At 43.2% G+C, this 18,497-nt stretch overlaps 1 protein-coding gene and 1 long non-coding RNA gene across 48 annotated transcripts in view; one reads left to right on the top strand and one right to left on the bottom strand.

Moving 5' to 3' along the window:
- Window positions 1-18,497, bottom strand: part of LOC106608606 (receptor-type tyrosine-protein phosphatase delta) — a 656,301-nt gene that overhangs the window by 41,526 nt on the left and 596,278 nt on the right. For 21 of the 47 annotated variants that reach the window (XM_045721640.1, XM_045721639.1, XM_045721669.1 and 18 more), the window contains 7 exons: window positions 18,007-18,216; window positions 16,364-16,524; window positions 11,252-11,266; window positions 9,374-9,486; window positions 7,264-7,305; window positions 6,604-6,701; window positions 704-827 (listed from right to left, as the gene is read on the bottom strand). In XM_045721640.1, coding sequence (XP_045577596.1) covers window positions 704-827; window positions 6,604-6,701; window positions 7,264-7,305; window positions 9,374-9,486; window positions 11,252-11,266; window positions 16,364-16,524; window positions 18,007-18,216 — 763 coding nt within the window. The remainder of the gene's footprint in view (window positions 1-703; window positions 828-6,603; window positions 6,702-7,263; window positions 7,306-9,373; window positions 9,487-11,251; window positions 11,267-16,363; window positions 16,525-18,006; window positions 18,217-18,497) is intronic. The other 26 variants (XM_045721661.1, XM_045721660.1, XM_045721659.1 and 23 more) reach the window with 5 other exon arrangements.
- LOC123743744 (uncharacterized) lies at window positions 9,928-12,195 on the top strand. Its single transcript, XR_006770578.1, has 3 exons — window positions 9,928-10,619; window positions 10,886-10,974; window positions 12,065-12,195. It is a non-coding gene; the product is annotated as an uncharacterized lncRNA (long non-coding RNA).

Here is an 18,497-nt window from a genome sequence, read left to right on the forward strand (position 1 = left end):
AAGCCTGTCTGGCGGAGTAGCGGTTTCCTCCCTCACAAAGGCTTCGATGTGTGTTTATGCCTAGTTAATGGGATCCATCAACACTCTCAGCTGCATGGGCTTTCTGGGAGACTGCAAAGAGACTTTATCTGCTTTCTTCCCATTAGCATCCACTTACTGGGAGAGCAGAAGTCTGTTAATGTTCTTCTTTTGTCTATGGGAAAAATGTCATGGAAATGGATAATTAGACGTGTGTGTGTGTGTGCATGTGTGTGCGTGTGCGTGTGTGTGCGTGTGTGTGTGTGTGTGTGCGTGAGAGAAGAGAGATGGATTAACTAGCTCTTCAAAAAAAAAAAATCGCTGTTAGCTGAAACAAACTACCGATAGAAATATATCATGCAGATATGCCTGAAAGAGTTCAGTTGAGGTCCTTTACAGGTTGAATAAAACATCATGGCTGATAGTCTGAAGATACTTGGGGAAGTGGAGGAAAAGCTATGAGAGTGAAAAAAACACTGATGACAACATACGATATTTATTAAGTAAATCCTCATATAGGAATGTAATGGAAATCTTAAATTGACCTGCAAAACTGGAGCAGTGTATATATGATTTCATAGATAGCATAACTCAATGTATGCTAATACTCCTAGGGGACAGAAGACAGTGGTATGGAAGTGGACTTACTCGACAGCCATTTCAAGACAAGGGGAGAGCTGCTTACCGTCAATAGCTGATAGCAGGACTCTGGAGTGGTCATATGCTATCACGTTAGCATATCTGTTCTTTGGTTTGTTGACTTCCAGGTTGGAGTGTTCCCACGTGAACTGCTGCCCGGGGTCGATGGACTGTAAGTAGAGAGATTATATTCATTACTTTCCTTTATCACTTACAGTAGTATATTGTGCTCAATACCACCATTTAGCTCCATCTCCCAGAGAAATACTACGGATTCAAACTAGGATCAATAATAATAATAATTCAGAGGATTAGCAAAAAAAAACATTTTATAGTACTGTGTAGATTCATGAGACACATTTAAAGGGATAGTTCACCCAAATTACAACATTTCATATTGGTTTCCTTGCCCTGTAAGTAGCAGATGGACAAGGTATGACAGCAATCCATGCTTTGGTTTGGTTTACCTGGCCACTGTCTCCAAATATATATTGTTTTTCATTTCTGGCACAAAACCAATGCAAGTCAATATCCCGAATATATGTCATTTTGTCATTTGGGTGAACTATGCCTTCAAGCTTGACGTTATTTACACTCTTCAGGATTATCAGCTTGAAACTCTAGGCCCGCGTTCCACTGCCTTAACAGCAATTTTCCAAAGCGTCCAGGGTTATTTTGGCATGTAGCATGACAGACATTTTGTGTAAGTGACAAGCCCTGGTAAATTTAGCCGTCCCAAAGCTGGCTGGTGCATTCTATCGCCATCATTCCATATTATGCGTCCCTACGTATCCAGTGACACATGCTTACATGCATCCTGTATACTGTACACTGGTCAGACTGGTTCTGAAATGGAGAAGAGGGATAAACTGTACCATAAATACACTGTACATTTCACTTTTCCTGCCCCCGTGTCAGTGTATTTGCCCTCATCATCTAGCGCAGGGTTTTCCAAGCTCGGTCCTGCTGAATTACTCTTTAAAAGTTGGGTGCTTTCACTTGCTAAAGTGAATGGCACAATTAAAACATACTAATACATTCATAATGGGGTACAGCTATTTAATGTGAAATCAGATGAAGGTCATGGTTTTAACTGAGCCTCCTTTTTGTCAGTCTAAACTGAAGGATGGTTGGCGCTGTCTCCAAATGGCACCCTATTCCTTATATAGTGCACTACTATTGATTAGAGCCCTATGGGTCCTAAGGTTTTGCTTATTCAGAATTGTGAGGAAAAAGCACACTTCACAATATTATAGCATTGACCGACCTCAAGTTATTTACTTTTGAAACAAAATGTATTCCGACTCTTCACTGTCTTTTGAAAATAGACTTTTGCCTGCCTGCAAGCAATGTTTGGGTTGACAAATGTCTAATCACAGTTGGCAGAGAAGCATACAATGGCTGAACATTGGTCTCAAAAGCACGGAGAGAGAGTACTGTCTTCATGGCATAAATGAAGGAGGGAAAAAACATGGAGGAATGTGTTGACTTTCAAATATGCTTTTAGTCAAAGGTCATTCTCTCTCTATTGGCTAGGATACGATAAGAGTCCACTATTTTAGCCATTCTAGATTAGGTTTTCCACAAAGGCCATGTTTTCTCTCCACCATCCTTGGTCCTTCTATCGGGTTAGTGTTTACGGTACACAGAAGAGCCGTACAGTTGAGTACAACCAAAAGAATCAGCAATCTAATCCTTTTATAGCTCTGTAAAGCCTGGATTGAAAACGATCCCTCAGCGTAAATAAATGGGCTATAAAATGTAATACCACTAGCCATTTGGGAGAAAACACCATGTTGTGAAAGATAGTGTTCCATTTCACATGTCAGAGGAAATATTGGGCTGTGTTCTTTAACGATCGGAGTCTCTAACTTTTAATGTTTCCAGTAAAGGAGTTATGAGCTGGATTATGCTTACTACTAGGAATAAAGGGTATTAGAAGCCAAAGGGCAGACAGAAGGCATAGAGAGGGAAAACTTTTCAAATATTATTTAAAAGCATCCTTCCTTCCTCAATAAATAATAACTGATCTGGCAGTGACATGACATAATTGGTGAAATTAAGCTAGTGGAAATGTTGTTTACACCAATCCAGTCATGTCAGGTTAGTGATTCCTTTTAAGAAATAAAATAAAAGTGACAAATAATTAAACAGCACCAGTAAAATAACAATAGCGAGGCAATATACAGGGGGTACCGGTACAGAGTCAATGTGTGGGGGCACTGGTTAGTCGAGGTAATATGTACATGTAGATAGAGTTATTAAAGTGACTATGTATAGATAATAAACAGAGAGTATCAGCAGCATAAAAAGGGGGGGGGGGGCAATGCAAATAGTCTGGGTAGCCATTTGATTAGCTGTTCAGGAGGCTTATGGCTTGGGGGTAGAAGCTGTTAAGAAGCTTTTTGGACCTAGACTTGGAGCACTGGTACCGCTTGCCGTGCAGTAGCAAAGATAATAGTCTATGACTAGGGTGGCTGGAGTCTTTGACAATTTTTAGGGCCTTCCTCTAACAACGCCTGGGATAAAGGTCCTGGATGGCAAGAAGCTTGGCCCCAGTGATGTACTGGGCCGTACGCACTACCCTCTGAAATGCCTTGCGGTCGGAGGCCGAGCAGTTGCCATACCAGGATGTGATGCAACCAGTCAGGATGCTCTCGATGGTGCAGCTGTAGAACCTTTTGCGGATGTGAGGACCTATGCCAAATATTTTCAGTCTCCGGAGAGTGAACAGGCTTTGTAGTGCCCTCTTGACTTAGGGTTAAGATCATGTGAACGTTGTGAGTAAGACCAAATCCCAGCTGTGTGACATTCATTATCTGAATAATTTACACTGTGGGACCAGAATGCAGTGTGAGTCAGTCAGGACAAACTTTTGGCTAAGCTGACGTATTTTCATCCAAATACAGTACCAGTCAAAAGTTTGGACACACCTACTCATTCAAGGGTTGTACTTTATTTTTACTATTTTCTATATTGTAGAATAATAGTGAAGACATCAAAACTATGAAACAACACATCAAGTAGTAACCAAAAAAGTGTTAAACAAATCAAAATATATTTTATATTTAAGATTCTTCAAAGTAGTCACCTGGAATGCATTTCAATTAACAGGTGTACCTGGTTAAAAGTGCATTTGTGGAATATCTTTCCTTCTTAATGCATTTGAGCCAATCAAATGTGTTATGACAAGGTAGGGTTGGTATACAGAAGATAGCCTATTTGGTAAAAGACCAAGTCCATATTATGGCAAGAACAGCTCAAATAAGCAAAGAGAAACAACAGTCCATCATTACTTTAAGACACATGAAGGTCAGTCAATGCGGATCATTTCAAGAACTTTGAAGTTTTCTTCAAATGCAGTTGCAAAAACCCTCAAGCGCTATGATGAAACTGGCTCTGATGAGGACCGCCACAGGAAAGGAAGACCCAGAGTTACCTCTGCTGCAGAGGATAAGTTCATTAGAGTTAACTGCAACTCAGATTGCTGTCCAAATAAATGCTTCAAGTAACAGACACATCTCAACATCAACTGTTCAGAGGAGACTATGTGAATCAGGCCTTCATGGTCAAATTGCTGCAAAGAAACCACTACTGAAGGACACCAATAAGAAGAAGAGATTTGCTTGGGCCAAGAAAAACAAGCAATGGACATTAGACCGGTGGAAATCTGTCCATTGGTCTGAAGTCCAAATTGGATATTTTTGGTTCCAACCACCGTTTCTTTGTGAGACGCAGACTAGGTGAACAGATGATCTCCGCATGTGTGGTTCCCACAGTGAAGCATGGAGGAGGAGGTGTGATGGTGCTTTGCTGGTGACACTGTCTGTAATTTATTTAGAATTCAAGGCACACTTAACCAACATTCTGCAGGAATACACCATCCCATCTGGTTTGCGCTTAGTGGGACAATCATTTGTTTTTCAACAGGACAATGACCCAGCACACCTCCAGGCTGTGTAAGGGCTATTTGACCAAGAAGTAGAGTGATGTAGGGCTACATCAGATGACCTGGCCTCCACAATTCCCTGACCTCAACCCAATTGACATGGTTTGGGATGAGTTGGACCACAGAATGAAGGAAAAGCAGCCAACAAGTGCTCAGCATATGTGGGAAGTCCTTCAAGACTGTTGGAAAAGCATTCCAGGTGAAGCTGGTTGAGAGAATGCCAAGAGTGTACAAAGCTGTCATCAAGGCAAAGGGTGGCTACTTTGAAGAATCTCAAATATAAAATATATTTTGATTTGTTTAACACTTTTTTGGTTACTACATGATTCCATATTTGTTATTTCATAGTTTTGATGTCTTCACTATTATTCTACAATGTATTAATAAAGAAAAACCCTTGAATGAGTAGGTGTGTCCAAACATTTGACTGGTACTGTATGTTGAAACAGTAGGTCGTTACTTTGCTCATTATAAAGAACCCTTGTTTCATTGTGCTCAGAAAATTACTTTTTATTCCTTGTGAAAATATCTGTCTCAGAATTAAAATGCAATGTACTTAAGCTGCAATAATGGTCGGGGGAGCTTGGCAGCCAGCCACATCGTGATCTCATGGTTCGGAGCAGTGGTGGTACAGCCCACTGAGAGAGAGAGAGAGAGAGGGAGTGAAAGGGACAGGGAGAGTGAGTTGGAGGCAGAGCCAGAGATTGAGACAAAGGCAGAGACAGAGACAGAGAGAGAACAAGAGGGGAGGGAGAGATAGAGGTCGACTGCAGTTCCATCACACGCATTGCCCCTGAAAGGACCCTGGCGCTCTAGCACAATTCTGCAGCTTCAGTGACATTCAGGCGTACGCAAGTCCATCTATTTAGATTTACTCCCATTGTGTTTCGTACAGAATCCATCTAGCAATGACAAGCGGCGGTGGAAAAACGGGGGAGATTTATTGGGCTTTAAAGGTATTTAATTCCCCATTTGTGAAGTGGCTGCCGAGAGTGATGAGTGTGTGAGGGGTGGGAAAAACCTGGCCACAGTAACTTTACTTTTGGCCCCTGACATTCTGCTCTAATCAATCAAACCCACTAGGTTTCATTGTCTGATGAAATCACAGAAATAAGATTATGTTTTTGTGAACGCACTGAACCGAAGACAACCCCAGCCTCCACTTCCCTTCTCCCTCCCCGGTCGAAGATGAGAGACTTTGGCGAATCCTGGCTGACGAGTCACGTCACCCTGTCTGCGGGCTAATGAGTTCATGGTGCGTTGGTGAGATGCTGACCTTTTCCAAGCTGCGTCCATATTAAATGCCAAAATGATTACTGTTCAGAGATATGGCGGCATGGGGATGACGGTCCTTTCAATCAAGCCTGCTGTCACTGGATGAATGTTTCATTTTCACTTTGCATGGGGCAGATTGGAAGGATTGGGGATTTGGGTTTCCCGGGTGTGACCGGTGAACAGGTTCTCCACGGGAAGCCATTTTCATTTTTTTCCCCGTATGCCAGCTGCCATGTGAGGACTGGCTTTGCTGAACGGTAGGGTGTCAGGGCTGTGACACTTTTGTAATGACTGGATTAAAGGTTTCCGGAAAAATAACATTACATGGCGAGACTTGAGGCTTAAATAAACTCCATGACACATTACACAATGAGTGACAATGAGTGACACAATGAGTTTAGAGGGCAGCCAGCCTCTCTCTTGTACACATGAGCCTAAACTGTTAGGGTTGCATATGCTAACAAGCACGTAGATTATTGGAATCATGTTCATGTTTTCACATACACTGTAGCAGGGGTGCATAAGTCAGTCCCAAACAGGACATATAGCATAATCAAATGTCGAAAGCCTTTAATATACCAACCCTTTGTTCTGAATGACAGATGGCATCTTAGTTCATCGAAAAACAGTCATCTTTCTCCGATAACATCTCCAATCTGACATAAATATGTAAACAGGTAGGACACAAACAGATAGGAAACATACTGAAGCCTCATGTTTACCTCGTATTCTTGTGAAAACTTCAGGTTGTCATTGGCTTTCAATCGCTCCAGATGATCGGCCAGGTCCAAAATGGGGATTGGTGGGTGGTTGGCCATGCCTATCAATCAAACAGACAAGAGGTCAGTCGCCAGGGGTAAGGGGTTGCTACCACAGTTACAACCAGTGAATCATTAGAAAAGCAGCATGTGTGTAAGAGGTGGAAGTGATCGTTGTTAGGCCAGTTTTTCACTCAAAGCAGTGGCATGCTCATAGGAAGATATGACAGGAAAGGAAGCCAATGACAATTAATGAAGCACACTTCACTTCCTGTAACACTTCCTACTGTGAGAGAAGAATGTTATTTACGCCGAAGAGACCGGCGAGAGTTAACATGACGCAAGACACAAACAAATGCACAAACAAACCAAACGACAACGAAACGAATCAAAAAGTTAAGCCGAAATGTTGTCTGCTTTGATTGATGACTGGGGGTGTCATTTTTTTAACTCTGCCTCCTGCGATAGGTGACATGGCAATGAGTAACGTGTGGATTAGATGGGGGTGAGATTGACTACAAGCCTATGTAGAAAGGAGGAAGACAGCGGGATGGAAAACAAAACGGAACAAAACAAAAGAGAGAAAAGAAGAATGTGACAAATGCATAAACAAGACCAACTAACTTGACAAATGGAAGTTACTGGGGTAACTAGGGTCACCTGAACCTGCGGAGGAAACGGCGGTATAAATAAAATGTTGCAGACGATTGTAGCAATGTGATGATTATTTTGTTTAGGGCTAGAAACAGTTGGGGAAGGGGTCTGAAGGAAACTAAAGTTCTACATTGTATCATCTAAAATGTCCCATTGATCAGTTAGTACAGCACACATTGACATGCTAGAAGCTAGCCTACGCCACAATACGTAAATCAGGGGGAAAGAAATTAAAACACTCAACAAAACAGAGCAGAAGAGGCAATTCGAAGACACTGAAGAACCGAGTCAAGCGATCACACAATCCTATAATGAAATCCATTCTGACCATCCGATGTCATACAATGCCTGCAGGCAGGAAGTTTCACCTTGCATAAAAACTTTAGTGGATTTTACTTTGACAAGGTAGAACTGACATTGTTGAATGTAAATAGTGTTAGCACTTCAGGGTTCGTGACGGCAGTGTCTGCACAAAGGGCTGTCACCGTGTCCCAGATAGCTGAGGTTTCATAATAGCCGGGACACAGGCACCGTTTTGCCCACTCTCCCATCTGAGACAGGTGTCTGTCAGTGGTCTTTTCATCTACACTGATAACACAAGTAGCCATTAGCTAAAGGAAAAAAACGGGGCCTATTTTCTTGTGTGCTCTCACTCGCTCTCTCTCTCTCTCTCTCTCTCTCTCTGAGAGGGTGTTTCTATCGGCCCCTACCGCTCAAGACTCATTTTTAGCCGCCAGTTGACAATGGAACAATCGTTCGCCGAGTGGCATCATGCACACATCAAGCGTCCTCAGAATGGAAATGTGCATTGAGGAGCAGCGACGTGCGAGAGGGATGAAAAGAGGGAGGGAGTGAGGGTTGGAAGAGAAACGCGGTATAATGTAGCACCAATCAGCATTGGAGAGGAAGCTATAAAAGAGGGAGACAAAGATGTTTGGACCTCTCCAGCAAGTCGAGAGACACTTTGAGAGGCTCTTTAGAAAATGAGAAGGGTGTGTGAGACTAATCAAGATGGTTATAGAGGATTCAGGAATGGTTCCAGAATGGGGAAAGTGTGGAGGTTTAGATCACTCTGAACTTTGCTTCTCAAAGTGGAAACAGAGGGGGAAAAAGGCCCCCTCTTGCCAAGTTTGTAATGGCCAGTAATGGATATAAGGTCATTGAGAGTAGGGGTTTCATAAATATTCATAGTCTTTATAATTTATTCCTCTTTCATACAAGCTGACCTGAAAAATATGGCTTTAACATTCCAACATTCTTAGCAGTACCCAAACACCTGTCATACTGCTCTCACTACCAAGTTGAGCGTGTCTCTTCACTCAAAAAAGGTAGCTGGGAGAGAATACATTGGCTCTCCTCTGGACAAATAGACTGTGACGGCCATCTTTTCCCCCTCGGTGACAAAAAGGGTCCCTTGACCAGGCAGCTCAGGCATGACGGATGTTCACCTCGCCGCAGAAGGTCAAAAGGGAGGGGACGTTTGTGTTCACAGCTTGTCACTGGTCCGCTCTTCCCTCCACTGGCCTAATACAGGATGTGATATGGTATTATGACACTGTAATAGTATTGTAGTCTTCAACTCACCTCTAACTCTGACTTCCAACATGCTAAGCTGTCACTCTGAGGAGACTAGTGCTAGCTTGGCAAAGGCCGCACAGACAGATGACTGCCATGAAAGCGTTGGTCTTTCACCACATTCTCCAGCATCTCACTCTCTCTCATTTTTGACTGTGTTTTTTCTCTGCCACCTGTCCATTTTCCACACTTTGAACATTGACCCCACAGAATGTTCTAGTCACAAGAACTCCGTGAGAAGTGTTGGTTTAGCATTTAGGAGATCACATTCACACAGTCCCCCAATGATAACTAACCTCATTCACAATTTGATAAAATTACATGAATTACATTCTGCTCCTTTAAGTCAGGTAAAGATTAGTAACTACATTCATCTTATTCTGACTTTATTTTGACTTTAAAAAGTCATTGAGTGAATTGGATATTAGAAGCCCTGCAGTGGTTGGTGTTGTTGATGTTTGCTTTCACAATGGGTGAGATGGAAGTGATGGGCGTGAGCCCTTACCAGGCGTTTGGAAGTTCATGCGTCGAAGCTCCACAGGGTCGGTGGGGTTATGAGACAGCATCTCCTTACTGTTGGGCAGACTTCCCTTTCTAGCTTCGGACTCTGCCCTTTTCCTGTGGGGGAAAAAAACATGTAAAACATCAATACTGTTATTTCAGCCTTTTTAATTTTTTAAGTTATATAATTGATTTGGTGCATTTTCCTTCCCCGTTGAAGATATTCCCTTACATTAATATAATCAAATGTATGCATTTTACATATACAATATAATGTCTTAATGATGAATTACATCAGATGTTCCAGGATAGTTCAAGTCCTCCTTTAATCCGACAGATTGTGTTATCTTTAGTATACGTGGGGATGAATGCTACTCTTAGTGGGACATATATCGTAATGTTCATAAATGCTTATCAGATTAACAATTCTAGAGGCATAAAGTTAAAGCCCAGTGATTAACTTCAGTGCATCTTTAATTCCTTCTGACAATAAGAACGGAGTTTAAATAATTCCACATCATGCTCATAAGAAGATATCGAGGTGCCAAATGTATTCAGACCTAAGAAAAACCTACACGGAAGATGGAGATTTCATCAATGAACTATAATCCATTTATATAGGGGATATAATACTTTTTACCACTTGCAATCGTTATCAAAGAGCTTTGACAAAGGGATTTGCCCAAAGACTCAATACATTTGATCTGTGTAACGAGAAGTGTACAGAGTACAAGGGAGACTATCACTCTGCTACGAGTGACCTTTTAAATAGTTCATCATCATTTGACTTCTGACCTCCAACCTCTCCTAGTCAGGGCTAAGTAAAATCACTGGCCTGTGACCTTTGCATTATATGCGAAGCAATGAGGCTTGTGTAAACAGCCTTGGGGATCAATGGTGTAATGGTCAGGAACAACAACAAAAGACGAAATGGGTCGTGCGAGGTCGATACCGCCCTCTGAGGTCATCGTTGCATGCGTTTTAACACATGCAGGCGGGACCATACAGAATGAATCAAGCCTCCATACGATTTGCTACATTTGGTGGAGAATACGGGGGGGGAAAAAGGCTGAAAATGATAGCATGGGTACATCTGAACAAAGAGTCTATGTCTAACATTGTTAGAGTGTGGTGAATCTACCTTAACCAGAACCTACAATGTAATAGCCATCTAGCGATGCAAGGGCTAATTTGGGGAGTAGTTGTGCGGGGAAAGCTGGAAAAATGCTGTTAAAGTGCTTTCCTGGCCAGTGAGTACATTTGGCTGTGACGTCATACTGTTGAAGAAATATATCTATTTTTTTAATATATTATTGGCATTCAATGTTCATGCCAACTAGCATTTTGAGAATTAAGGAGAAAGTGAGGGGGAGCAGTCAAGGCATTGTAATGCATGCAGGTCTGTTCTAGGCAGGCAAGTAAGTTGTCTCTTGCGGACAAAAGGTGTTGGAATCTAAGAAAAAGGGATTTCTAGCGGTTGCGTTCATCAAGAAATGACCCCTTTGTATTGAGACAGACAGGACAATCAGACGTGTTGGTGAGATGGCTCAGTATTCAGTGAAAATCAAGATGAGGACTTTACAATGTGTCAACTCTAATGACAAGGTAGGTTCTCGTCAAATGGGAATAATATCAAATGTATTGATGTTTTAATGTAATGTAGGGTGAGAGTAACGAAAGCAATGAAAGATCACTTAAAATCTTTAAGATGAACTGTCCTGGCTGATCAAATATACAGTGTCAATTCAAATAGGGGAGGTGGGGGTTGTGGTATTGAGGTGGGGGTTGAGGGTTGAGGTGGGGGTTGTGGTATTGAGGTGGGGGTTGAGGGTTGAGGTGGGGGTTGTGGTATTGTCAGCATATCACATCCTTTCGCTCTTACCTGTCTGGTTTGCTGCTCCATTCGTAAGCAGGGAAAAGAAAGCATGACAGGATGTTAGCTGGCACGACATGACCCGTCGCTATGACGACTGAATAATCTTGACAACAGTATCACGCCCCATAGGCTGAAGTTGAAGTATAGCGTTCATATTTTATACTGTAATGTACCATTTCCTGTTGAACAAGTGGAAATATATGTGTCTAACTACAAAAAATAACAATCGTATCTCAATGTTGATTGGCGTGCAAGATTAGCGTTGCTTCGCTACTGACACCACGCTCAATTATGCCCCTTTGGTTATTTGTTGTTTCAAATACTATAATTTCATCACAGGTACAATCCAAAGATATATCTCTTTTTTTTGGGGGGGGGGGGGGGGGGATCCTTTCAGGTGGTTGATTGTCACTCAAGCATGGAAGGTCTTTGGGTGTCTGTTTCTATGTTGAAGAATAGCTGCATCAAGGCAACAACACATGACAATACAAATAATGTGCCTGCATGGAGTATTGAAGAAACTCCATAGAAAAACCTAGATAATATCATTTGAGTTTATATGGCCTTTCCCCTTACCCGTCGTAAAAAAAAGCCACTTATATTCGTTGTGATCTGTTTTGGGGTCTGGAACACAAGGAACCATGATTTTCAGCTCAGATGAACATAAAAATGTTTATGATCTGTGTCCAAGTGTGGATGTAGGTGTGCATCTTCCTGTGACTGATTTATACAGTTCATCAGCGATGCTGTGTTGCTATGATCTTGTCCTTTCCCCTGCCTCAACACACACAGTAATGTTGTCATTTTCTCTTCACACAGGGCACCAATTCTATCACATTGATCTTGACAAGTGATATATCTCCTGGTTATGGACCGGAAAGTCCCGACACGCTGGTGACATTGACTTGGTCATTGTTGTGTAAATCTGCCTGGGCACAAACAGAAACCAGAGAAGCCCCCCCTCCCCTCTACATTAATTCCATGCCCGAAAGATAATTCAATGCTCTTCTCGGGTGCCTCTGACATTGCCCGTCCAACATGGAAGCCCTGGGACAACCAAATAGTCACACACGCCTAACATTTTAAGGTAAATAGCCATAAGACTCAATGATGTTGGATTGGTATTGGTATTTTTAATGTTGGATTGATGTTGGTATATTTAATGAATACCTATGCATTCAGGGATACTTCGCATGTTCTTGCGTGGTGTTGAGTGGACAACATACCTATTGATGGACTGACTATAAGCCCAGATTCACCAAAGTCTTCTCTCAAGACTGATTCTCTCAGTAATGCGTTAATATGCTCTACAGTGTCATTCAATGTGGATGCTATGGAGACTGCTCCACGTGGCCCAAAGCAGTATTCGCTCAAGGTTGAAAATAGACAAGGGAGAAGCTAGGATAGAGAGAGATGTGTCCTTGTGAAGCACCAGGGCAACAAGGGGTCGACCAAGCAAGCCAGGAGTGTGGTTCTCTTGTGTGTGTGTGTGTGTGTGTGTGTGGGGGGGGGTACAGAGGTGGCCTGAGGGCCTGTTCTAAAGCAGCATTCGCATGCACTGACACGTAGCAGATACTCTGAGCACTCCCCTCCTACGCCTAACTGATGAGCGGTGACAGCAAACGGCCAGCTTCTGCCGGGGTTCCAGAACAAGAGATGCTCAGATTTTTTCTCTGTGTGTGTGTACAGTGCCTTGCAAAAGTATTCATCCCCCTTGGCGTTTTTTCTATTTTGTTGCATTACAACCTGTAATTTCATAGGATTTTTATTAGGATTTCATGTAATGGACAGATTGTTTAAAAAAATTCAAATATACACTGCTCAAAAAAATAAAGGGAACACTTAAACAACACAATGTAACTCCAAGTCAATCACACTTCTGTGAAATCAAACTGTCCACTTAGGAAGCAACACTGATTGACAATACATTTCACATGCTGTTGTGCAAATGGAATAGACAACAGGTGGAAATTATAGACAATTAGCAAGACACCCCCAATAAAGGAGTGGTTCTGCAGGTGGGGACCACAGACCACTTCTCAGTTCCTATGCTTCCTGGCTGATGTTTTGGTCACTTTTGAATGCTGGCGGTGCTTTCACTCTAGTGGTAGCATGAGACGGAGTCTACAACCCACACAAGTGGCTCAGGTAGTGCAGCTCATCCAGGATGGCACATCAATGCGAGCTGTGCAAGAAGGTTTGCTGTGTCTGTCAGCGTAGTGTCCAGAGCATGGAGGCGCTACCAGGAGACAAGCCAGTACATCAGGAGACGTGGAGGAGGCCGTAGGAGGGCAACAACCCAGCAGCAGGACCGCTACCTCCGCCTTTGTGCAAGGAGGAGCAGGAGAAGCACTGCCAGAGCCCTGCAAAATGACCTCCAGCAGGCCACAAATGTGCATGTGTCTGCTCAAATGGTCAGAAACAGACTCCATGAGGGTGGTATGAGGGCCCGACGTCCACAGGTGGGGGTTGTGCTTACAGCCGAACACCGTGCAGGACGTTTGGCATTTGCCAGAGAACACCAAGATTGCCAAATTCGCCACTGGCGCAATGTGCTCTTCACAGATGAAAGCAGGTTCACACTGAGCACGTGACAGACGTGACAGAGTCTGGAGACGCCGTGGAGAATGTTCTGCTGCCTGCAACATCCTCCAGCATGACCGGTTTGGCGGTGGGTCAGTCATGGTGTGGGGTGGCATTTCTTTGGGTGGCTGCACAGCCCTCCATGTGCTCGCCAGAGGTAGCCTGACTGCCATTAGGTAGCGAGATGAGATCCTCAGACCCCTTGTGTGACCATATGCTGGTGCGGTTGGCCCTGGGTTCCTCCTAATGCAAGACAATGCTAGACCTCATGTGGCTGGAGTGTGTCAGCAGTTCCTGCAAGAGGAAGGCATTGATGCTATGGACTGGCCCGCCCGTTCCCCAGACCTGAATCCAATTGAGCACATCTGGGACATCATGTCTCGCTCCATCCACCAACATCACGTTGCACCACAGACAGTCCAGGAGTTGGCGGATAATTTAGTCCAGGTCTGGGAGGAGATCCCTCAGGAGACCATCCACCACCTCATCAGGAACATGCCCAGGCGTTGTAGGGAGGTCATACAGGCACGTGGAGGCCACACACACTATTGAGCCTCATTTTGACTTGTTTTAAGGACATTACATCAAAGTTGGATCAGCCTGTAGTGTGGTTTTCCACTTTAATTTTGAGTGTGACTCCAAATCCAGACCTCCATGGGTTGATAAATTGGATTTCCATTGATTATTTTTGTGTGATTTTGTTGTCAGCACATTCAACTATGTAAAGAAAAAAGTATTTAATAAGATTATTTCTTTCATTCAGATCTAGGATGTGTTGTTTAAGTGTTCCCTTTATTTTTTTGAGCAGTATATTTTTATTTTTTACTGAAAAGTGGTGCATGCATATGTATTCAACCCCTTTGCTATGAAGCCCCTAAATAAGATCTGGTGCAACCAATTAAGTCACATAATTAGTTAAATAAAGTCCACCTGTGTGCAATCTAAGTGTCACATGATCTGTCACATGATCTCAGTATATATACACCTGTTCTGAAAGGCCCCAGAGTCTGCAACACCACTAAGCAAAGCGCACCACCAAGCAAGCAGCACCATGAACACCAAGGAGCTCTCCAAACAGGTCAGGGACAAAGTTGTGGAGAAGTACAGATCAGGGTTGGGTTATAAAAAAATCAGACACTTTGAACATCCCATGAGGCACCATTAAATCCATTATAAAAAAATTTAATGTATATGGCACCACAACAAACCTGCCAAAAGAGGGCTGCCCACCAAAACTCATGGACCAGGCAAGGAAGGCATTAATCAGAGAGGCAACAAAGAGACCAAAGATAACCCTGAAGGAGCTGCAAATTTCCACAGCGGAGATTGGAGTATCTGTCCATAGGACCACTTTAAGCCGTACACTCCACAGAGCTGGGTTTTACGGAAGAGTGGCCAGAAAAAAAGCCATTGCTTAAAGAAAAAATTAGCAAACACATTTGGTTTTTGCCTAAAGTCATGTGGGAGACTCCCCAAGATATGGAAGAAGGTACTCTGGTCAGATGAGACTAAAATTTATCTTTTTGGCCATCAAGGAAAACGCTATATCTGGCGCAAACCCAACACTTCTCATCACCCAAGAACACCATGGTGGGAGCATCATGCTGTGGGGATATGTTTCCATCGGCAGGGACTGGGAAACTGGTCAAAATTGAAGGAATGATGGATGGCGCCAAATACAGGGAAATTCTGTTTCAGTCTTCCAGAGATTTGAGACTGGGACGGAGGTTCACCTTCCAGCAGGACAATGACCCTAAGCATACTGCTAAGGCAACATTTGAGTAGTTAAAGGGGAAACATTTACATGTCTTGGAATGGCCTAGTCAAAGCCCAGACCTCAATCCAATTGAGATTCTGTGGTATGACTTAAAGATTGCTGTACACCAGCAGGAACCCATCCAACTTGAAGGAGCTGGAGAAGTTTTGCCTTGAAGAATGGGCAAACATCCCAGTGGCTAGATGTGCCAAGCTTATAGAGACATACCCCAAGAGACTGGTAGCTGTATTGCTGCAAAAGGTGGCTCTACAAAGTATTGACTTTGGGGGGGGGGGGGTGAATAGTTACGCACGCTCAAGTTTTCTTGATTTTTTTGTTTGTTTTACAATAAAAAAATATGTGCTAGGCATGTTGTGTAAATCAAATGATACAAACCCCCCAAAAATCCATTTAAATTCCAGGTTGTAAGGCAACAAAATAGGAAAAATCCCAAGGGGGGTGAATACTTTCGCAAGCCACTATATGTGTTTGATTGAGAGTGCTTGTATACATGTAAATGTGTGTGTGTGTGTGTGTGTGTGTGTGTGTGGATTGAAAGTGCATGTGTATATGTGTGTGTGTGCGCCTGTGCATGTGATTGAGCGTGTATCATTTCTGAAGGTAGACTGTGTGTGACAGTGTATTTGAACATACTTAATGTGTCTCTATCTCTTTCACCTTCTTGTGTGTGTGTGTGTGTGTGTGTGTGTGTGTGTGTGTGTGTGTGTGTGTGTGTGTGTGTGTGTGTGTGTGTGTGTGTCTCTTGCTCCAGTCCTTACCTCTTGTACAGGAGGATGGCGATGACGATGCAGATGATGAAGACAACAGCGAGTACTGGGCCCACCACCCAGATAAGTCCCTCCTCCTCGTCAATGATTGGCTGGGGGTCGAGGTCAGCTGACACAAGAGGGTCAGAGTAGGGGCTTGTGGCATACATGGTCTGGGAAGGAGAGGAAGGGGAGTGGTATTAGTCATCACCCTGTTATTTTGTTAAGGCTCTCAGACTACAGATTATGTGACAGAGGCATTAAACCACATGTGTATAACTACCAGTGGGATCATTTATATAAAAAAAAGAATAATAACATTTAATAGGCTAGTAACTACATGTAAGTAGAGTACAGCAGAGTAGAGTAGAGGACGAACTTGGGAAATTATTTTAGCACCACAATGTAGTTAGCCAAGTTGTGCAGAATAGAATAGGAAATACTTTTGGCTGACTCCAATGCCACTATTCCTCTGCCTACCGTGACTTTGAAAACACATTTTGTGATCCCAGTTCAGACTAGGTTCCTTATCGTTCCTCAACATAAAATGATCTCCTCCTCTACAGTGTCTAGAAAAACAACCTGCACTCTCTCACATCTCTATCCTCGCAGAGGAACTCCGATCAATAGAACTCAGCCCTTCTGTGAGGCCACTGAAAGTTTCCGAGTTCAAAAGTTTCCAACTTCATCTTAGAACACGTAGATTCGGTCAGTCTGACTTTCTCAAAGACATTGGGACAACCTGTATGTGACGTCTAGGCCACCATTAGCCTATTCAAAGTTATTGTGTCAATGCTAATTTACGAATTCACCTCTTCAAACGATATGGGTATGTGGTAATACTGTATCTCTAATATCTCTAATTTCTGCCCTGATTGAGTTCCGTCACATCATTCTGAGGGGAACGAAATAAAGACTGGGGCTTTGGGGCAAAGAAAAAGCCAATCAGTGCTGTGGTGGACAAATTGGAGATTCCCTCCCATTTTGTCAGCCCACCCACCTGCCGTTATCATCCTCCTTTACCTGTAGTCAGGACTGGCGGAGTCCAAGACAGACTGCCTTAAAACCTCCCAGTTCATCAAATCCATCATTCTTCCGCGTTTAGTCAACTAATCATGCCCCTTTCTCCTTAGACACACACACACACACACTAGCTGCAGTGGAGGAGATAAAGGCATTCGCCCGTAGGCGCGCAATTAAAGAGGAGGCCCGTTATAGAGATATTCCTGCGATTGGCAGGAGCCTCTGTGGAATGTCCCCTCTGCAGTAGCAGACTCCGTTCTTTGCCGTGCCCCTTTTTCAGAGACCGGAGCTCAAAAGGACTCGACGTAACGCATCCATCCAAGGGAGGTGCCCCCTGCCAAGACACAGTGGGTTTGGGTCTTTGACGTTTAACATGCAACTTTAAGCATGAAGGCGAAAGATCCCTGGCAAAGGAAATCGCCAGAGGGTCGACTGTAGTGCCTGTTTGAACTAATTCCTTTATGGAGTGAGTGAGTGAGTGAGTGAGTGAGTGAGTGAGTGAGTGAGTGAGTGAGTGAGTGAGTGAGTGAGTGAGTGAGTGAGTGAGTGAGTGAGTGAGTGAGTGAGTGAGTGAGTGAGGAGATTTCTAAGAAAAAAAAAGAAAAAAAAAGAATAAAAAGGCATATACTTACATTTTCAGAGATATCGAGGAGAGCAAGCACAAAGAAGATGTACTCTTGGCCGTTGGCAAGCTGCTTGTTTTCAAAGTCACCATAGATCTTGGTGTCTCCCAGAGTGAAGTCGGTGGGAAGGTCTTTGAAGTAGGCAGCGATGTAGGCTTTGGGCTCAGCTTGCCTCCGGAAGCGAAGGCCTCGGCTTGTTCGGTTAATCTCTTTCAGCAGCTAAAAGTGAAGAGTAGAAACGATGCAGTGCAAATGACAGTCGATAAAAAGGAACAAAGACAGTTGTTTTACAGTCGCACAAACGTGGACACAAACACACACACACACAGATCAAATCTGTGTTACATCCCTCCTGATTACAAAAGCTCAAACTACTGATTGCAACGGAAGAGGAAATATTACCATTTGTATTTCATTTGTCTTACACGGCAAGGATTTTCGACATGTGTGGATTTACCTAAATGAGATTCTAGAACAATCATTAGTACTGTCAAACATTA

This window comes from Salmo salar, chromosome ssa07 (genome assembly GCF_905237065.1).
Source record: "Salmo salar chromosome ssa07, Ssal_v3.1, whole genome shotgun sequence".
NCBI classification, from domain to species: Eukaryota; Metazoa; Chordata; class Actinopteri; order Salmoniformes; family Salmonidae; genus Salmo; species Salmo salar.